Genomic DNA, 19,519 nt, shown 5'->3' on the forward strand with positions numbered 1-19,519 from the left:
ACTCACAATCTTCTAAAGAAAAAAATCAAATTACCTAAAATGTTTAATAGTTTTTCATTGCATTGAAAGACTGTGTATAATATTTTATATTTCATATTGACCTTTTTATTTCATTAACCATCCCTAGACAGTGGGAAGTTTTCAAAATCACATGAAAATAGTAAACAATTGCGGTTATTTTGCCTCAATGGCTCTAGTACTACTATTCTTCCAGTACAGTGGATGAAGCCAAGTTACTGTTTTATTGGTTTATTTTCATGATCTATTCTAATGGACAACAACTGTGAAATAGTTTTATGAGCAACAAAACATTTAAAAATAAAGAAAATACATGATGTCCACTGTAATGGATGCAGGGTCTGAAAGGGTTACATATACAAGGTACCAGGTGAAAAAGGGGAGTGTGCAGTGTGCTGAAGACTTTTAGTCCACTTGGTGGCAGCAGAAAGCTGGAAAACACTTGTGGTTGTATAGGGAAGTCCTGTGGCCTGAATGTGACTCTGTGACCATCTAAAACACATCACACTGATTGGTGGAGTGGCCTGGCGTGCTCCTGATCTGCTCCACAAAGCTGGTAGTTTCTGTAGCTGTTGAATAATCAGCCTGCAGATCAAAGAGTATAAAGTCAGGAAGAGTCGTTAGAGATACCCCTCACTGTTTTTAAGTAAAAAAATTGGAAATGAGATTTTCTGCTGCTTTCATTTTAATGTCGCTCCACTTTTATCACCGGTCCTGAGGGTGACTCCACACCATCACCCCGGCAGCCCCCTGCCATGCTCACTGCTCACCCAGTGCTGGAGGAGACTGTGGACTTCATTCAGTTTCCTCAGTTAACTCCAGTCTGCTTATTACTCATTTGCATGTCACAGCAGGACACAGGCATTGAATTGACTGTTAAATGTTAAATGTGGAAAATAAACATTTACTCCTCCATCAAGGAAAATGTTACCAACAAGAATACATTTCAAAATACACACAAGAAGAGCCTGGTACACTCACTCAAATATTTAACCTTACTTTTTTTTTTTTTTTTAGATCATATTAACACAAACCTATCAAGTAGACCTTACATGATGCATATCCATTTGTGTAATAAATCCCATTTTTTTTTTATTTATAATTCTCAGGTTTATGTATTCAATATTAATAAAGTATAATATCTCTAAATTAATAATAATAAGTGTATTTATTTAAAAAACATACAGTATAATGTTTGACTTGAAAAATAATCACGTTACTTATAAGAAATAAATGTAATTTATGCTTGTTATAAACCAATTTAATCAAATTCATTAATTACATTCAGTACAGCCTTCATGAGGTGTAACCACTTTGTTGATTAAACAGCTTTATTAACATTAAAGCCTCACATTAAAAATATCAAATATATGGAATTACACTATATCTTAAAATTATGTTTAGTTATAATTATGTATTTAAATTAAAGTTTGACTTGTGTATATTCACTACAAAACCTTAGGTTCCATTTTAGAAAAAAATCCTTCAATATTAGAGAAAAAAAGACCACTTGAGTTATAGGCTACAATATGTATATTAAAATATATATTTTTTTTTTATTTTGTTTTATTATTAAAAACACTTGACTAGCTCCCATTGAAAGTTTACCTGAGCACTACAACACAGCCAGCTAACACACTTTAGAAATTACCCATCTATAAACCCATCTCCACAGCCACACACACACACACACATCACTCTAAAAGAAAAAAAAAAAACTTTACAGATAAAAAATGATCAAACAGGTATTTCCCTGGCATACTCTTCAATAGCTAATGGATCATTTAAACACAAAATCCTGTCTGACTGGAGAAAAAAGAAAGAAAAGGAGCGGAGCTGACGGTCTGTTATTGGTCCCGCCCATAAGCAGCCCTTTTACCATAACCACACCTTTTTTGAATAGAGCCGAATAAAGTTTTAAAAACCGAATTCTGTGGGGATATAAACATTTGACAATATAAGGAGAGGTTACACTAGCTGTTGCATTTAAATAATGGAGGTAGAATTACAGTATATTAGAAAAAAACGTGATTGAAAGTTGTCTGTTTTGCCATTGAAACCTATGGGGATGGGTGGAGTTACACAGCTTTCTGCAGCCGAACAGCAGGGGGCGCCCGACCTGTGGTGGCTTCACTTTTAAGAGACGATGCTCTGTCCAGCTATTCGCTCCGTGCACAAGATGGCGTCATTCTATTTCCGGCATTTGAGGGTGTGTGTGAGGAGTTCCGGCTTGAGCAGTTCCCGTGGTTTGAGTATTGGTATCAACACGAAGAGATAGCGAGTTAGTTGGAAATAATGAGTGCATGCAGGGTTAAAGAGAGACGACTGACCTTCCAACGGGTAAGAAAGTCAGCGTTACATTGCTGTGTGCCCTTATGTACCAGTTCGTCGCGCTATAACGCCGAGATTAGTTTTCATAAGTTTCCCGTTGACGCTGCGGTGCGTGCTAAGTGGCTAACTAAGATCCGTAGGGATAAGTTCACTCCAACAGTGAACACCCGTGTGTGTGGCCGGCATTTTCAACCGGGAGACTTCGCAGTGACTGCAGGGGGACTGAGGAGGTTACAGAGTGGAGCTGTACCCCTTCTGTTTTCCTGGAATGAGTACACTCTGCCTACACCGAGGCAGAATGTATGGGAGCGCCGCCCGAGAGCAGAGGAGCCTCTCCACGATCTGCCTGCAGACTTGGAGTCGGAGGACGATATGGACACAGCAGCACCTGATCATGATTACTGCTTAACTCCAGCGACAGCGGTGATGGCAGCTGAGATGGCCAATGAAAATGAAGCTCTGCGCCAGAAAATTGGGGAACTCCAACACCAGCTGGAAGTGCTACAGCTGAGGACGCGTTTTGGTATTCAGCGCCTGGCGGGGTCAGACGAGGACATTCGCTTTTACACCAGGTTGGTTAATTAAGCTTTTATCATTATGCTGACGTGTATTTACTGTGCTTTAGTAAGCTGGTTTACCAACTCAGCTTGATCAATGTAGAGTGTATTTTTGTACTCCTTAACTAGCTATAAGAGGTCTGATTAGACTTAAAACAACTATCAGCACAAGCTGATCTAGAGCAGAATTTTTTTCAGCAAGTTTATATAGCTAAGAATAGTTTGAAAAACATGTTTATCTGAGGAAGCTAATTGAAAAAAAAATTGAAAACAAACAAAACGAAGTCTAACATGAACATTGTTACTTTCTTAGGTTTGCTACATACAAGCACTTCCAGGCATTCTGGAAATTGGTGGAGCCTGCAGTCAACACCAAGATGGTGCGGATCACCAGTGCCCAGGCTGCATCTGCCAGCAGCTCTGAAGTCTCTCAACCAGCAACGGTATGTAGCATACAAGGGGTTTTGAGTGGATGTACATTTACAATAATTGTTGTATAAGCAGTACACAGACCATTTACTGATAAAAGTAGTGATAGTACAGTGTTGAACAGTGGTAACTAACCCTGGTCCTTAAGATCTATGTTCCTGCACAGTTTAGTCCTAACCTGCATCTAACGTTAACACACCTGACCCAACAAAACCAAGGACTTCTGAAAAAGTTAGCTAATTAGCCAGACCAGGTTTGGCAGACCACTGTTAGAACCAGATTTAACAGGAACATGGATCTTTAAGGCCAGGGTTGGTGACATTGTATGGTGGTGTTTCTCTGCTAAAATTATGCTTATTTAAAGGGGAATGGATATGGTGTGAAATGCGAGTACAAACTTTTACCTAATAGCCCACCCTGATTCACCCCCAGCATTTCGATATACAACACTTTTAGGTGATTTTCCAAAAAGGCTCATAATGCTAGCTATAGGAATATAGTGTTTCCCTTCCAAAGAAATGGCTATTTTTACACCATTAACAAACTCAAAGTAGCTTCACACTTCATTTGTAGAAATCGGAGGCCCTAACACTTAAATGAAGCACTGAGAGCTTTAAAAGTGCACAGATAGTTTGTTTAAAAACACTATTGTACCCAAGGGTATGTTTAAGAAGGTACCTGTGTACTTCAAAAGTTCTCAGTGCCTTGTTTTAAATGTCAGGACCTCAGAATTTTACCAATTAAGTTTTGAGCTACTTGGAGTTTGTTAATGATGTAAAAATAGTGATTTCTTTGCATGGGTAATGGTATGCCCTTAACGCTAGTATTGTGTAAGCCTTTACGTAAGGTTGCATTGGCTAAAAGCACTGTATCTAGGAATGCTGGAGATTAATGGAGGTGGCCTATTTGACAAAAGTTCCGACTTATGTTTTACTACTACACCCCAAGTCCATTTCACATTGGATTTTCTTTTTTAAGTAAAGGTACAAAAGCAGGTAAAATACTCATTTTACAGAATAGCACATGGATAGAATTAAGTTAGTATACCTAGTTATATTCATTCACTGTCACTTCTAAGAATATGGCTTTTGTCTTTTTACAGAAACTTCCACCAATAGATGAGCTGCTGCTGTTCCTCATGCACCTGTCAGTGGGCCTGCCTCTCAGGGATCTTGCAGAACGGTTTGGCATTCACCGCACCACAGCCAGCAGGATTATTTCCACCTGGACACACTTCCTGTACATCCTGCTAGGAAGCCAACGTCTGTGGATCCCCCCTGAAGTTGTCAGAGCTCACCTTCCACCTGAGTTTTCAGCTTTCCCAGACACGCAGGTGGTGCTCGACTGCACTGAAATCTTTTGCCAGACACCATCCTCTCTCCTGCTACAGAGTGAGGTGTTTTCAGCGTACAAATCGCACTCTACTTTTAAGGCCTTGATTGGCATGGCACCCCATGGTGCCATTACATTTGTGTCTGGCTTGTATGCAGGATCCATGAGTGATCGAGAGATCTTCAAGCTATCTGGCATCATAAACCTGCTCACACCAGACATGGCAATTATGGTTGACAAAGGGTTTCTTGTGGACAACCTGGCTCCATGCAAGGTTTATAGACCTGCCTTTCTCTCAAGAAACACCCAAATGAGCAGGGAGGATGTCAGGCAGACCCAATCCATTGCACGTCTGAGGGTTCATGTGGAGAGATGCATTAGGAGGGTGAAAGAGAATAAACTTTTTGACAAGGCAATACCACTCTCTGTTTGTGGAAGCATTGAAGAGCTATTTAATGTAGCCTGCTTCCTGGTCAACTACCAGAACGGACCACTGGTAAAGGCATGGGCAACTTAGGAATGAAGTCTGGACTCATTGAAATTTTGGCTTACTTGGTGCTTGTAAATAGTTTTATTATAGTTATTATATATTGTAGTTAAATGTTTGCTTATTTGGTGCTTGTAAATAGTTTTATTATAGTTATTATATATTGTAGTTAAATGTTTGCTGATTTGGTGCTTGTAAATATTTTTTTATATGAATAATATAACTCCTTGACCATAATTGATTAAACAGCTGTTATTCACAGTTTCTGTATTACATCTTTTTTTAATTATATAGGCATACACTAAATGGGTATGTGATAAAGCGCATTCATATCCAGCAAGGACAGAACGAAACTTTATGGGTAGTGTAGGGCGAGCGCTCAGAAGCAGGGCCAGTAACCATGGCAACAAGGAGGTACAGTTTATCCGACACCGTTTATTTACACACCAACACTAATATTTACAAATTTACAGGCGTACGTACTTGACGAGAAAAGAAAACGAAAAGTAAACAAACACAAAATAATCTCTTCACGCAGAGAATAAGGTCTATCTCCTATACAGTCGTATAGAGCTTCTTTTCATGGCTGATATCCCGAACTATCTGCCCCCCCCTTACTCATAGATCCAGTACACCTTTTATACCATTAACCCCTCCCATGAACATACCATTTCTCACACGGGTAGAACCGGGTAATGATACACCAAGTACATGGTACTATGATATAATAAGAACAACAATATTAATAATAATAATAATAATAATAGTAGCAAACTCTAATCAGTTTGTAAGTGCTGAAATCTGTACGAGTTTCAATGTACATATAAGATACACATTCACATTTCTTCCCTTTCTTTTACAGGTACACACTCCCCCTCTCTTCTGCAAGGATGGACTCACCCAGGTAAGTAAAAGGTTTTGAGTTACGTGTAGTACCCTTTTGTCTCAACAGGCTGAGCATGAGTGTACACAGGTAAGTGATATAGTCTTTATGGTGATGAAGAGGGGTATAGCCTACTTCATCACAGGGTACATCTTTAATCCCACTTTTGATTTATTTTATCCGTTCTACACATAGGGCAGTTCTAATATTACATCTTGTTGCCTTTCTGTCTCTCTGTATACTTTTAGATTCTGCTCAGTCAGTTTTTTTCTGCTCTGTTGTAGCCAGGAGCAGAAAGAACAGACAAAGAAATCTAAAAGTATACAGAGAGACAGAAGGATTGCAAGATGTAATGATATAACTACAAAGTTGTCCTATATGCGTAGAACTGATAAAAATAGACATTGCATCTCTTTAAACCACTGCTAATGAGATTTGCAGTTACACATTTAATTAAGAACGATTTCTGCATTGTTTTACACATAATTAAAAGCATGGTAGCATAAAGGAAAGGACTCATTGTCAAAACACATTTAAGATTTATTAACAATTAATCAAAACTCATTGAAGTATAATTAGTTCGTAGGAAAATGTACTGTTTTAGTGAGATATCAAACTGCCAAAAGTGGTGAGAAGTCATTACACGGTCATGTAAAAATAAAAAAAGAAATAATCTCCCTTCTCTCTAATGGTTTTAGCCACTTCACAGTCTCTATATATGCGCTGAATAAGAATATCCTCCTCTGCAAATACAACAAAATCACACCACTCCATACCTGTAAGTAGGAGCTGACCTTGTACCTGCCAGTAGTAGCTGTGAGTCTGCTTTAATTTCATTGTGCCACTCTGCATTTTCAGGTAACTACAGTCCACGTAGCTTTTTGCATTGGGGCATTTAATTTCCACCAATCCAAAGGGTGGGCTCTCAGTCGGGTCAAACACCAGACCATCAGGAGATGACCCTAACCAGGGGGCATCTGGGTGGATGACGAAACCACAAGGCCAGTAATTTGTGTTTTTCATCCGGCAGTACTCCTGGATGGCAACCGGTTCCAGTGCCAATCCCCTCTTCATTGCAGCAGTTTGATCCACTCCCTTTCGAATCCTTTGTGACAGGATTTCTGCAGAACTCTGACCTCTGACATGGCATATTTCCCTGAATCGGGAGGAAGTTATTCTTGGCCTCCTGACTCGGTGCCACTCCACAGAGTTGCTCTGCTCCCTGGTGGCAACCTCTATTTTCCTTGCCATGTCAAATGTAGTGGCAAGTGACTGCAGATGGAGGTGTTGTTGGTGAGTGCACACAAACTGGCAGTTAGTAGGCTCCAGCCTATAACCGTCTACAGGTAAAGGTGGTGGCAGAGGGGCATCTGGATGGCGTACAACAACCCGGCTCACTGGTACTGGATGCTGGTAGGAGATGGGGCTACCCGCCTGGACTTTCCCAAAAGCTGAATCAACCAGCGGGACATCTGCACTTATGGCCATGGTGGTGATGAGTGGAGCGATGTCTGCAGTGAAGTCCTGGTACTGCTCATCAACTTTAAGGACATCTGGATCTGGCAGCTCCCCTCGCACTGCCTTGTAACGTTTACTCCTTTGAAGAATTAAATTCCACAGTAAGGAGTTTGTACACTCAAACAACAAAGGTTATACAGTAAGCAAAGCATATATAGGACAATTCATATTACCTTACACCATCAGCAACTGTAAACTGCTTTGGCTTGGAGGATAAGAACACCATGTCACTCACGCGGCCTGGTTTTACACCCTATAAATTACATAAACAAATGATCACATAACTTTAAATCATTGTTAATGTGACATAGTACATCAGCTCATGATGTAGCTTGTTGAAGAAATCATTTTGGTGTTGTTGGGAACACACTCACCATGGTTCTTGGCTTGTGCCAGCGTTGTTCTGTTTCTGTGCAGCTTAGGACTGGGGGTACAGCAGCCAGGTTCAGTGTGGAGTAGTGTGCAGTCTGGAACAGTAGTGCAACATTGTGGTTGCAGAGGGCTGTCCCAGCCACACAGGAGCACTCTGCCACTGCAATGTCCACTGGTACACGGTCTTCAAAGACAATCTACACATTAAAAAAATAAATCAGTCAAAACATCAGGCTAAATGAGGGGTGTCCAATTTTATATGCAAAGGGCTGGTGTGGCTGCAGGTTTTTATTCAAGCCAAATAGATGCTAGTCATCTGCTGTTTGAAATCTGATTACACTTGTTGAATTATTTGGTCAGTTTTTGCTGCTCATTGTTTAGCAAAAACCTGCCACCATACCAGAACTGTACATATAAACTGGACACCCCTGGGCTTAATTTTGACAGGTTATCAACTGTATCAAAATGAGAGAATAAGCAATATACAGGACCATTAAAAAAAAAATTAGAATATCTATGAAAAGTTCCTTTATTTCAGTAATTCAGTTCAAAATGTGAAACTCATTCTATGAATGTATTACACACAGAGTGGTCTACTTTAAGTGTTTATTTCTTTTATTGATTTTTTATTGATTGGTTTATTTGTGTCTCAGAAAATTAGAATATCATATAAGACCAATTGATACTTTTGGCAGTGTGATCCATCTGCTGGTGTTGATCCACTGTGTTTTATTATCAAGTCTAAAGTCAGTGCAGTTTTGTTTTCTCACAAAATCTTACAGCACTTCATGCTCCCATCTACTGACTTTTATAGAGATGCAGATTTCATTTTCCAGCAGGACTCGGCACACTGCAGAAAGTACATATTAGTCTTATATGATATTCTTATTTTCTGATACACTGATTTTGGGTTTCATTGGCTGCAAGCCATAATCATCAATAATAAAATAAATAAACTAAAAATAGATCACTCTGTGTCTAATACGTCTATATAATATGAGTTTCACATTTTTAACTAAATTACTGAAATAAAGTAACTTATTAAAAATATTCTAGGTCTGCTCCCTGTTTGGAATGCTGCAATCTAAGAACGATAAGCTTATCTAGCCTTTATCACTTCACTTCTCAATTTTCTGAAAATATTTTGAAGTTAGTGAAACACTGAACAGTGTTAGTAAAACAGTGTTAGTAAAACAAAGGAACAGGTGCAGGGTACAAAATACTTACCGCTGCCAAGTGAACCATTAAGATATTTGGACCCTGCATGTATTATACTAAATATACAGTAAAGAACAACAGCCATCACAAGCAGTTTTGGGGTTTCCATGAAAGCTAGGTATTACTTAATTTATAGGTCATTTCACACACGGTTACCAGCTGACCTGAGCTATTTTCACTTTGCAACCTGTATAACCTGTATTAGCTGGCTAAGCTTATTTGGATACTCAGTAAAATGTGGAATCATGTGAAAGTAAACAATAGGGAAACTAGCTAATTAATGAATAGAGATTTTCATTATGACAATATTTGATTATAAAATTGAATGGGCTTACATTCTATACTAACTAGCTAGTTGTAATATATAAAATAACTAAGGATTTTACATTGTTATTTCAGTCCTAAATCACTAAATAGCTAACCCAGCCACATTAAAACCCCAGAACATGAATCTGACTGAGGCTGTGAACTAAAACACTGTTTTTCCTCCCTACTCTGAGGTCGTGAGGTTTTTCACTCTTCCTCATCGACCTGTAACAGGTAGCCCTGACGCTCACTCTCCCTGACGAATCTCTGTTTGAAACTGTGGGCATTGAAACTTGACATTATTTATGTTAAACATAACAATCACACTGAATGTCATTAAAACATCTGACATTGGATAAAACTGTCGTTAACGTCCAAGTTAGACAATAAGCTCAGCTAAATTACAGGGTGTGTAGCTAGCTAGGCTAACTAGGCTGGCTAGCTAGCTGAGTAATAGTGTAACATACCTTCATAGTTGTCGATGTAACTGGATATATACATCTTATATCCTTTCTCCCTTTTGCTCCTCGGGGTTGAGCTGGCCGCTTGGACTATCCGGTGTACATCCGTGATGGTAATTTTCGGAAGGTCTTGGAGGCACCTCGTGTAAAACACAGCCATCTTCACTTCTGCGCGTCTATCCTGTGTACCGGAGCGGAACTATACACACGCACCCTCAAAAAACCGGAACTAGTTACACGTCATCCCGTGCAACTAGCGAATACACAGGCTGTGACCGAAATGGCTCCCTATTTACTAGTTAGGGCACTACTGAGTATGTCAGCCATTTTTCTTTGAGTGTCCGAATCATAAGGAGGGATTCGAACGTGATTTTGAGGGCACTAAAAACTCCCATAATGCATCATGATTTATAGTAAACTTCGCTGCTTACTAAGCGAGCTGAATGTGTCCCAAAATGCTTTGCGGGTCTCGCAACTAAGCAACAGACAGCCGAAGAAACGGAGCGGACAGCGAGCCACCAGGGTTGCCAGATTGTTACAGTGGGATTCAGATAAAACCAATTTACAGGGTAAAACGTGTTTCAAATCCACAAAATTACTGACAAAACCACCCAAACAGCTGATGTTCGTCATATTAACAATATTACAGGGTTTATTCCAACATGATCTTAACTAAAATACCATAAATATCTTAAATATCACTGATTACAAATAAATATATTTAAATGAGTTTATCTGCATATTTGTATTATGTGTTTTGTGCCTTGTATCATTGGACACACGAAACAAAAATGTAAAAACAGTACATAAAAACAACCTTGCAAGCAATGAAAGAATGAAATTACTTACTCACATATAATAACAAACATAAACACAGCTTCAAATTTCCATCATCAGGACTAAAAGCTCTGTCTCTGCAGGGTTAGATATCTAACTGCAACACCGATGAGTTAAATTTCCCAACTCTTTACACTTGGTAGTTTTGTTCACCTGTCAAATCACAGCGTTTCCTCCAGACAATTTCAGACACAATTCTACGTTTGGCATGAAACCACCCAATCTGGCAACAGTGCGAGTTGGTGTACGCTGCTATTTTCAAGGTTTTCTTCATGTAGTTCAGTAATGTGAGGATCATCTTCTAAACAGCGTAAAAATAACAAACAGATAAATAACTTCATGATCAGCTCAGAGCTTCACTAACTTTAATTCAGAGCTCAGTTCAGTGTGTTTATGGAGTTTTAAACACGGTTCAGCCCCTCTCTCACCTGTGTGCGTGTTTATGCGACCGGTGCTGGCGCATGATAATGATGAGTTAGTGTCCGAATTCACTCCCGTTTTACCACTAATTAGTGAACTTATTAGTATCTCCCTACATAGCGCAACACTAATGAGGGAGTAGGGAGCCATTTCGGTCACAGCCACAGTCTATGGACAGGACGTATTTAAGTGATTTCTTGATGGAGAACAGGTGTGTCAGTAAGCAGCCCTGACTGTGGCTAGAAAAATTAAACTGTGGCAGTAAACAACAGTTATGTTGGGGGGGGGGGGGGGTGTTGGACACTTTTTCACACAGGGTCATGTATGTTTAGTTTTTTTTTTATCTCCCTTAATAGTAATAAAAACTTATTTTAAAAAACGCATTTTGTGTTTACTTGTGTTGTCTTTGACTGTTCAAATTTGTTTGATTTGTTTGAAACATTTAAGAGATTTAAAAACATGCAAAAAATCATAAAAGAAATCATAAATCAAAGATCTTTTTACACCACTGTATATATATAATTTTTAAAAATCACAATATTGTACATTTTCTAAATATTTTGAATCCTAAAATGTGGTCCCCTGCTATATAATAATGAAATGATCTACAACTATGAAAGTATAATATTGATAATACTTGTCCAAAATTTATTCAGTTGCGTCCCCAATGTATCAGTGCATCATTTCCCAAGCTAAACACCATCTGCTAATCTTCACTTTTTGTGTTAGCCTTCTTTCCCCACTTTCATCTGTGAGCTATTTCCAACCACTGCTCTGCTCTGGGCAGGAAAGCTTTGGATGTGGAAACATCAGCAGATCTAGAGTGGACTGTGCTGGGCTGAAGTGCTGGACACACTCAAACCAGTACGCCTGGCACCTTCAGGCAGTCCTGTGTTCAAAGCCACTTTGACAGTCCATGATCTGGATGTTTCCATGGGTTAGAAATGCTTTTTTAAAACTCTGTATTAAAATCTGATAAAATTGTGAAAAATGGTTTGGCAGGAAATGTTCTTTGTTGGTAAAAAACAAAGTAACATTGTGAAATCATGTTTTCCAATATTGATGTTATTAAAAAGAAATGAGCCGATTCTAGGATAAAAGCTTCAGAGTTTTTTTTTTACATTTTATTATCACATAATTTTTGGGCTATCATTAGAATTCAGGGCAAAGGAGATGGGGTTTGTTATGTCAGATAAATTAATGTAATTTAGATTCACATCACAACAATTCTAATAATCTGTTATTTTTATCTATATTTTTTTTTTACAGATCCTGAATATGATTAAAACTAAGTTTACACGTAGATGATGTACATAGCTTTCATTTTATTAACATTTTCAGATAAGAAGATAAATCAAACTGTTGTTGGATGCACAAACCTCTGCACACAAAGAACAATCTTGCATGGTCACGCCCACAACTAATTTCATTGGCCACTGACTGTTTGGGGCTCTTTACAGGGTTGGAGATGTATTTATGTGTCTTATGTCTGGGTAGTGGTACCTGGTACTCTGGCAATCTATTTGCATACTGGGCATGTTTTCGCCCATTACTTACCAACGGTGTAGTTGCTCCCCAGGCTCTTTATATTAACTTGTAATCTAAATCATATCCTCGGAGTTGAAGTCTGTAAGAGCAAGTTACTACTATTCACTCTGCTGCTGAGTAAGGCTTATAGATGTTATTGGTTGAATTGTCCACAGATCACTCATTAACTGACTTGTGCTATGCCATCATCATTTGTGAAGACTGTAATTGTTAAAAACAATACAAACAAAATATGACGTCTACTCTTATTCTTATGAGTTGCTTATTAGGAGCATATGTCTGTTGTAAGTAATTTATAGATTTTACTTTATGCTCAGTTAACATATAGAGCTTAGAAGACTGAATTGTTGCTCATAATAACTAGTTTAAACTGCTTTCTTTCTTTCAATGTGTTTGTTGAAGTATTGCCAAAAAAAAACCCCACTGCTCTGAGTCATGCACCTTATTAACCACAGGACTTTCCTAAAACTTACTTTGGACATCCCTTTTTTGAGCTCCAACACAAACACAATGACCCAGGAAAAAGGCTTGATAATAAGCAGATTAGCTGGGTAAAGGTGTTAGGTGCAGGGTAAACACTAAAATGGGCAAATAAAAGAGCCACACGTGAACCTGTGGTCTGCAATGTCTAGTACAGGCTTTACCCTCCAAGGGTTGGTTTCTTAAACTCCCACTACCTGCTCATGAATCTTGGTAAATTTAGTGAACTAAAAAAACTTTGCTATGTTCTGTCATTATCACCTATGTGGGCTCCCAAAATTTCCTGAACCTAGTCTTAAACTTAACCTCAACCCAAAACTTAATCCTAATCATAACCCTTGTTTTGGCCTTAACCGAAACCTCGAACCAAAACCTAAAACTAACCATAATTCTAACCCTAGTCCTAGCCTTAACCTCAACCCAAAACTTAATCCTAATCTTAACTCTGACCCTAGTCTTAAACTTAATCTCATCCTAATAATTAATCCTTATCATAAGCTTGGCTTTAGTCTTAAACCTAACCTCAGCCCAAAACTTAATCCAAATCATAACCCTAGTCTTAAACTTAACCTGAACCCAAAACTTAATCCTAATCATCACCCTGCCCCTAGTCTTAAACTTACCTCAACAAAAAACTTAATTCCAATCATAACCCTTGCCCTAGTCTTAAACTTAACCTCACCCGAAAACATAGTTCTAATCATAACCCACCAAAAACTCACAACCAAAAATCTAAACCTAACCATAACCCTGACCCCAGTTTTAAACTTAATCTCTACCCAAAACTTAATTCTAACCATAGCCCCAACCCTAATGCTATTCTTGTTCAAACTAAACTGAAAAGTGTGAAAGTCTGGACCAAACAAGATATACGGAGAGCACCATTAACAAAGTAGTTTTATTTTACTTCAGTTGATGAGGAACTTCCTCCTGCCTTATGTGTAGCTTGATTTGCATAGATAGCCTTGTTAGATGGGACTAAAAATATTCCACAAAAGAAAAGCTGAGTAATACTTTATTTTAAATGGACCTCTGTAAATGTTTAATAGCCCCTTCAGTAACACATTATCAACATATCAGTGTGGTAGCAACAGTGAAACATATTGAGGAAAGTATCTATCAATGTATTACTAACATTAAGCAGATGTACTGTTGATATGTTTCAAGAAATTATTTAATATGCTAATTCAGTTAAGTAACACTTAAGCCCTGACCCTAATTTTAATCTTAGTCCTTGTTCTAAATTTAACCTCAACCCAAAACCTAATCTTAACCTCAATCATGGTCTTAGTCTTAAATTTAACCTAATCATAATCCTAGTAATTCTAGTCCTAAATTTTACCTCAACCCAAAACCTAATCCTATTCCTAATCCTGGCCATAGTTGTAAATTTAAACTATTCACAATTCTAGTCCTAGTCCTAAATTTAACCTCAACCCAAAACCTAATCCTAACTCTAATCCTGGCCCTAGTTTTACACTTAATCTAGTCATAATCCTAGTCCTAACCTTAACCTAAACCTAGACAAAATCCTGGGCCTAGCCCTAATGTTAACCTCAATCCAAAATGTAAACTTAGCCTAAAACCTAATGCTTACCATCCTTCTGGCCCTGATCCTCTCCTTACACAATATAATTTCAACTTCAAGCTGAATCCAAAAGTTAATCCTAACCCTCAGTTTATCTAATCCTTAATCTCAACCCACTCCAATTAAATTCCAGTTTCAGACTAGTATCAGCTAGTTGGGGATACTGGGTGGTCTGTATCAGATCTGGTAGGTGATCAGTAATTTCTCAGGTTAAAATCTACAAATCTGAATTTGGACAAATCAGAATATCATAAATAAAAAACAAATGAATTCAGTAGAAAACTTCAGTTAAAGACTTTTGATGAATGATTGAATGTTTAGATGCTGCTTTATCATTTATATGTTATTGAAAAGTTGCTGAGAGTCTAATAATTGTATATTTTATTTATTTTATTAAAATTAGACGTCTAAAAATTATAGAAGCCCATTTTTCCACCACCCACCTCCACTATGTCATAATAATGAGATAGTAAAACATAATTATTAGATAGTAAGTCATTATTTTGAGATCTCATAATTATGACTTAGTGGGGGACCCTCATTTTTCAATTGCAGAAATTGGCTCCCATACAAAATAAGAAGTTCATTTGCAAAAAACGCATAACTTATTCTTTTTTTTTTTTTTTTTTTTTTTTTTTAAGAAAAGCTTCATTGGGAAATTCACCCATTACTTCATGTAAGGTTGGCCACAAGAAGTTCTTTAATTTTCATTCTGTTTCCTGCAGTAGCATGACTAAGAAGCTAACAACCCACTCTTATCTAAATAACTGCATGAAATAACCATAAAAAATTGTGAGTACAATTTAATGTTTCAGTAATAAACATGCCTTCACAGTTATGCAGAGTACTGAGCACTAAACACCAATGGGAGTGACCTTCTGATGTTGTTGAATTTTTGTTTCAGTAAATCTTTAAAAGGCGTTGGAGGAAACAGGACTGGAGATGTTCAGGAAATGGTTGAAAGGAGGAAAAAGATTAGAGATTAACTAATTAAACTAGAATTTACCTGGAGTTTCCGTTATGACTGAATGTAACTGGTGATGTGTTATTGGTGGAAAGTCAAGGGTGTCACAGGACATATAGGATACGACACTGGAGACATGGTCATAACTTTGACTTGAAGTTGACTGTTGATCACTTCAGGGCTGTCGGTGTGCTGTGCACACATGGGATTGGGAATTGATTAAAGGATTTTTTGTGAACTTTACCATCCACTAACTGGGAAATTTACAAACGAGGAAAACGACTGGTAAGAAACATATCTTTACAAGTTAGTGAGACACCTTAGCATTTTCGTAATGTTTATATAAAACAAAATCATGCCAGTGAAATTATTTTTATTTGTATTATTACATATGCATTGCTTTAGGTATTACTAATTATTTAAAATGACAACACATTCTTTTAGGCACTAATTAATTCTAGGCTTAGTTTTTATTTATTTATTAACTTTAAAATAAATCAAATGACACAGACATTCTTAAATATGACATTTTTACAGTGGTGCTTGTGAAACATATGGAATTGCAACACTTTCTTAATAAATTTTGATTTCTTAAAAGTCCTAAAAGCAGATAAGAAGAAGCAAGTCAATCAAATAAGATACAAATATTAGACTTGCTACTGTATTTATTGAGGATAAATTACCCAATGATACATTTCAGTGACTGTTGATACAAAAAAAGCTTTAACTCTGTTATGTTGGCCGTTGCTGCTTCAGCAGCTCCTTCCACAATATTCATATTGGGTTAAGTTAAGGACTTTAACTTGCCCATTCCAAAACATAAACTTAATTTATTTTTCTTTACCCACTCTTTGGTAGAATAACTTGTGTGCTTAGGGTCATTGTCTTGCTGCATGACCCACATTTTCATTCTTCATATTGAGCTTATGGACAGATTTTTCCTGACATTTTCCTTTAGAATTAGGCGTCCTGGGCCAGATGCAGCAAAACAGGACACTATTTTGTTTGTGCTTTGCCCACTCAGACCTGTATGTCATCCCATTGATTGAAAACACCTAAATCTAAATTTCATTTTTATGTTTTCAGCTACCCTTAAAGGTTCAGATATTTTGGCCACTTACAGAAATGTTATTTTGGATTATTTTTGTAATATTTTTGTCTTATTTGCTTGATTTGGTTCTGCTTATTTACTGTATTTAGGACTGTAAAAATCTGAAGAAGTTTTACATCAAATTCATCCAAAAAACAGACAATGCAACAGGGTTCAAAAACTTTCAAGCATCACTGTAAAGTTTTCCATTTCTTAATTGCTTAATTTCTCAATGTCATTTAAATGTATACCATTTTTTCATTATTTCTATTTCCAGGTCCAAAAAAGCAACAATGGAAAAACATTTCAATGGCTCTGCGGACTGCTACACTATTGATTTATATATAAAGCATCACTATCTCCCAATCATGTATGGGGTAATATTTCTGGTTGGAGTTGTCGGAAATCTTTTGGCCTTCACAGTGTACCTGGTAAAGCTACGGCCTTGGAAGAGCAGCAGCATCATCATGGTCAATCTGGTGGTGGCTGACCTGCTGTACACCCTGAGCCTACCTTTCCTGGTCCAGTTTTACGCCACTATGAACTGGACTCTGGGCGAGTTCATGTGCCGCTTCTTGAGGTTCTGCTTCTACTTTAACCTGTACGGCAGCATCCTTTTCCTTACATGCCATAGTATCTTCCGGTACATAGCCGTGGTGCACCCACTGAAGGCTGCTCAGATCCAGAGGAAGCGCTGGGGCATCACTGTCTGCTTGGCAGTCTGGGCAATTTCATTAGTGGAGATTGGGCCAATGCTCAGCATGATTACAACAAAAAAAAAGGGTAACACCACAGTTTGTTTGGACTTCGCCAGTAATGATCCAAACGTCATTTGGTGGTACGGTTGGATACTGACTGTGCTGGGCTACTTGGTGCCATTGGTGGTGGTGTGTTTCTGCTACAATCGCATTGGAAACACTCTGGGAATAAGCTTATCTGCCAAAAGGCCAAGTCGATTGCGAACACAGAAGCTCACAGTGATGATCCTGGTCGTGTTCATTGTGTGCTTCCTCCCGTATCACATCCTGAGGGTGATGAGGGTGCACAGTCTGAGGAGCAACACAACATCCTGCTTATACAGAAGAGGTGTCAATGCTGCCTACACACTGTCAAGACCCTTGGCAGGCCTCAACATAGTCTTCAACCTGGCACTCTATACTCTGTCTGGAGACAAGTTCCAGCAGGCGTTCTACAGCCTGGTATCCAGGAAAAATCCCAGAAACAGCAGCAAAGTGGCCATAATTCAGGTACCCAGCAGCATCCCTTCAAAGACTGACCAAGTGAAGACCTGAGGAGAATTGCACCATGTGGGATCCTTAGTTTAATTCATCTACAGAACATTACTGTAGGCTTTGTTGACTGGTAAACCTGCTATGGACATGCAGAAACTATTCTTGCCACTCTATCTGTAAAAAAAACTTTACAGAAGCATACCTTGTGTGGGTTTAGCTGGGTTTCAAATATTCTAGGTATCACAATACCTGCTTTAACTTTGAACTTGACCAAAGCATGTCGAGCAAAGGTTAAAAACGGGAATCTCAATATCATCCAATACAAACTGTTTTAAACATCGACAAAGACAAGATCTGAGCAAATAGATCTCAAAGACTTATCAAGTGTTCATAAACGATCAAGAGTAAACAGTGTGCCAGTTAGTCAATCATGGCAAAGAGTGGAAAAGCGATTATGTCATTATTGATTAATACCACTGGTTTTAGGCCTGCTTTATGACTCACAATGATGTAAGTGTTATGCTTTGCTTGGAATAGTTCAGTCTGAACAAGTTCCTTGTTATAGAGGTTAACTATTAACTAGTCGCTACAATGAGGTAGAGGCACTGATATACAGTGAATCAACACAGCACAGAACACGCCAATGTCCACAGGTTCGATATTGGCCTCACATAAGGATGCCAGTGATGGACCCCACCAGGGTCAGTGATGCAGCCAAGAGTGGGGTCCTGTCTCAATTGTACACTGCCTATGGGGCTTGGATGGTTGGGATTAAGGTGACAGTAACAATGGAGCCGTTTGAGGAAGTCCAACTGGCTCCCAGTTTGAACTTACTAATTAGACTTATCTGGAACCAACCAAGCCCAAGTGCCACCCATGTTGTTGACAGTTATCAACCATAAAATAGCTATTCATTGTATCGTCTTATACACTTCAACATATACACCACTTCAGTTTCTAAATGAGTTTCTCTGACTTTGCTTTTTATAGGTATATGCATGAGTAAAGTAACCATTGTTGTTTTATTGTATAAACTACGGAAATGGCTGAAATAACAAAAAAGATGCAGAGCTTTCAGACCTCAAATAAAGCAAAGAAGACAATTCATATTCATAAAGAGTTCAGGAATCAATATTTGTTGGATTAACCCTGGTTTTCAGTCACAGTTTTCATGCATCTTGGCGTGTTCTCCTCTACCAGTCTTACACACTGTTTTTAAATAACTTTATGCCACTCCTGGTGCAAAAACTTAAGCAGTTCAGCTTGGTTTGATGGATTGTGATCATCCATCTTCCTCTTGATTATATTCCAGAGGTTTTCAATTTGGTAAAATCAAATAAACTCATGAGTTTTAAGCGGTCTCTTATTTTTCTCCAGAGCTGTAAATGCAGGTAGAGTGTAAGTTTTAAGATAATTCAAAAATAATTTACAAGTAAATGTAATAAATA

The 19,519-nt window shown here is 38.1% G+C and overlaps 3 protein-coding genes across 3 annotated transcripts; 2 read left to right on the forward strand and 1 right to left on the reverse strand.

Annotated features, from left to right (window-relative positions):
* Window positions 1-2,182: 2,182 nt before the first annotated feature.
* LOC111194135 (uncharacterized) lies at window positions 2,183-5,415 on the forward strand. Its single transcript, XM_049485328.1, has 3 exons — window positions 2,183-2,921; window positions 3,220-3,349; window positions 4,438-5,415. The coding sequence occupies exons 1-3, from the start codon at window positions 2,314-2,316 to the stop codon at window positions 5,182-5,184; spliced, it is 1,485 nt and encodes a 494-aa protein (XP_049341285.1). The 5' UTR covers window positions 2,183-2,313; the 3' UTR covers window positions 5,185-5,415.
* Window positions 5,416-6,556: 1,141 nt separating this feature from the next.
* Window positions 6,557-10,162, reverse strand: LOC111196804 (uncharacterized). The gene is made up of 4 exons (XM_049485234.1): window positions 9,919-10,162; window positions 7,930-8,124; window positions 7,729-7,808; window positions 6,557-7,634 (listed from the first exon to the last, which is right to left on the reverse strand). The coding sequence occupies exons 1-4, from the start codon at window positions 9,922-9,924 to the stop codon at window positions 6,677-6,679; spliced, it is 1,239 nt and encodes a 412-aa protein (XP_049341191.1). The 5' UTR covers window positions 9,925-10,162; the 3' UTR covers window positions 6,557-6,676.
* Window positions 10,163-17,096: 6,934 nt separating this feature from the next.
* Window positions 17,097-18,152, forward strand: LOC103035301 (2-oxoglutarate receptor 1). The gene has a single exon (XM_007260596.4). It carries the CDS (start codon window positions 17,133-17,135, stop codon window positions 18,129-18,131), a length of 999 nt encoding a protein of 332 aa, XP_007260658.2. The 5' UTR covers window positions 17,097-17,132; the 3' UTR covers window positions 18,132-18,152.
* The last annotated feature ends 1,367 nt before the right edge of the window (window positions 18,153-19,519 follow it).

The sequence above is a fragment of the Astyanax mexicanus genome, chromosome 11, assembly GCF_023375975.1.
Source record: "Astyanax mexicanus isolate ESR-SI-001 chromosome 11, AstMex3_surface, whole genome shotgun sequence".
NCBI lineage: Eukaryota > Metazoa > Chordata > Actinopteri > Characiformes > Acestrorhamphidae > Astyanax > Astyanax mexicanus.

What these genes read in the sequence shown, in the direction of transcription:
- LOC111194135 (XM_049485328.1), top strand. Translation starts at nt 2,314, where the DNA reads ATGAGTGCATGCAGGGTTAAAGAGAGACGACTGACCTTCCAACGGGTA. An exon ending in GACATTCGCTTTTACACCAG is followed by an intron (nt 2,922 to 3,219) that starts GTTGGTTAATTA and finishes TTACTTTCTTAG; the next exon opens with GTTTGCTACATACAAGCACT. An exon ending in AAGTCTCTCAACCAGCAACG is followed by an intron (nt 3,350 to 4,437) that starts GTATGTAGCATA and finishes GTCTTTTTACAG; the next exon opens with AAACTTCCACCAATAGATGA.
- LOC111196804 (XM_049485234.1), bottom strand. An exon ending in GGCACAAGCCAAGAACCATG is followed by an intron (nt 7,809 to 7,929) that starts GTGAGTGTGTTC and finishes TGTAATTTATAG; the next exon opens with GGTGTAAAACCAGGCCGCGT. An exon ending in ACAGTTGCTGATGGTGTAAG is followed by an intron (nt 7,635 to 7,728) that starts GTAATATGAATT and finishes AATTCTTCAAAG; the next exon opens with GAGTAAACGTTACAAGGCAG.
- LOC103035301 (XM_007260596.4), top strand. Translation starts at nt 17,133, where the DNA reads ATGGAAAAACATTTCAATGGCTCTGCGGACTGCTACACTATTGATTTA.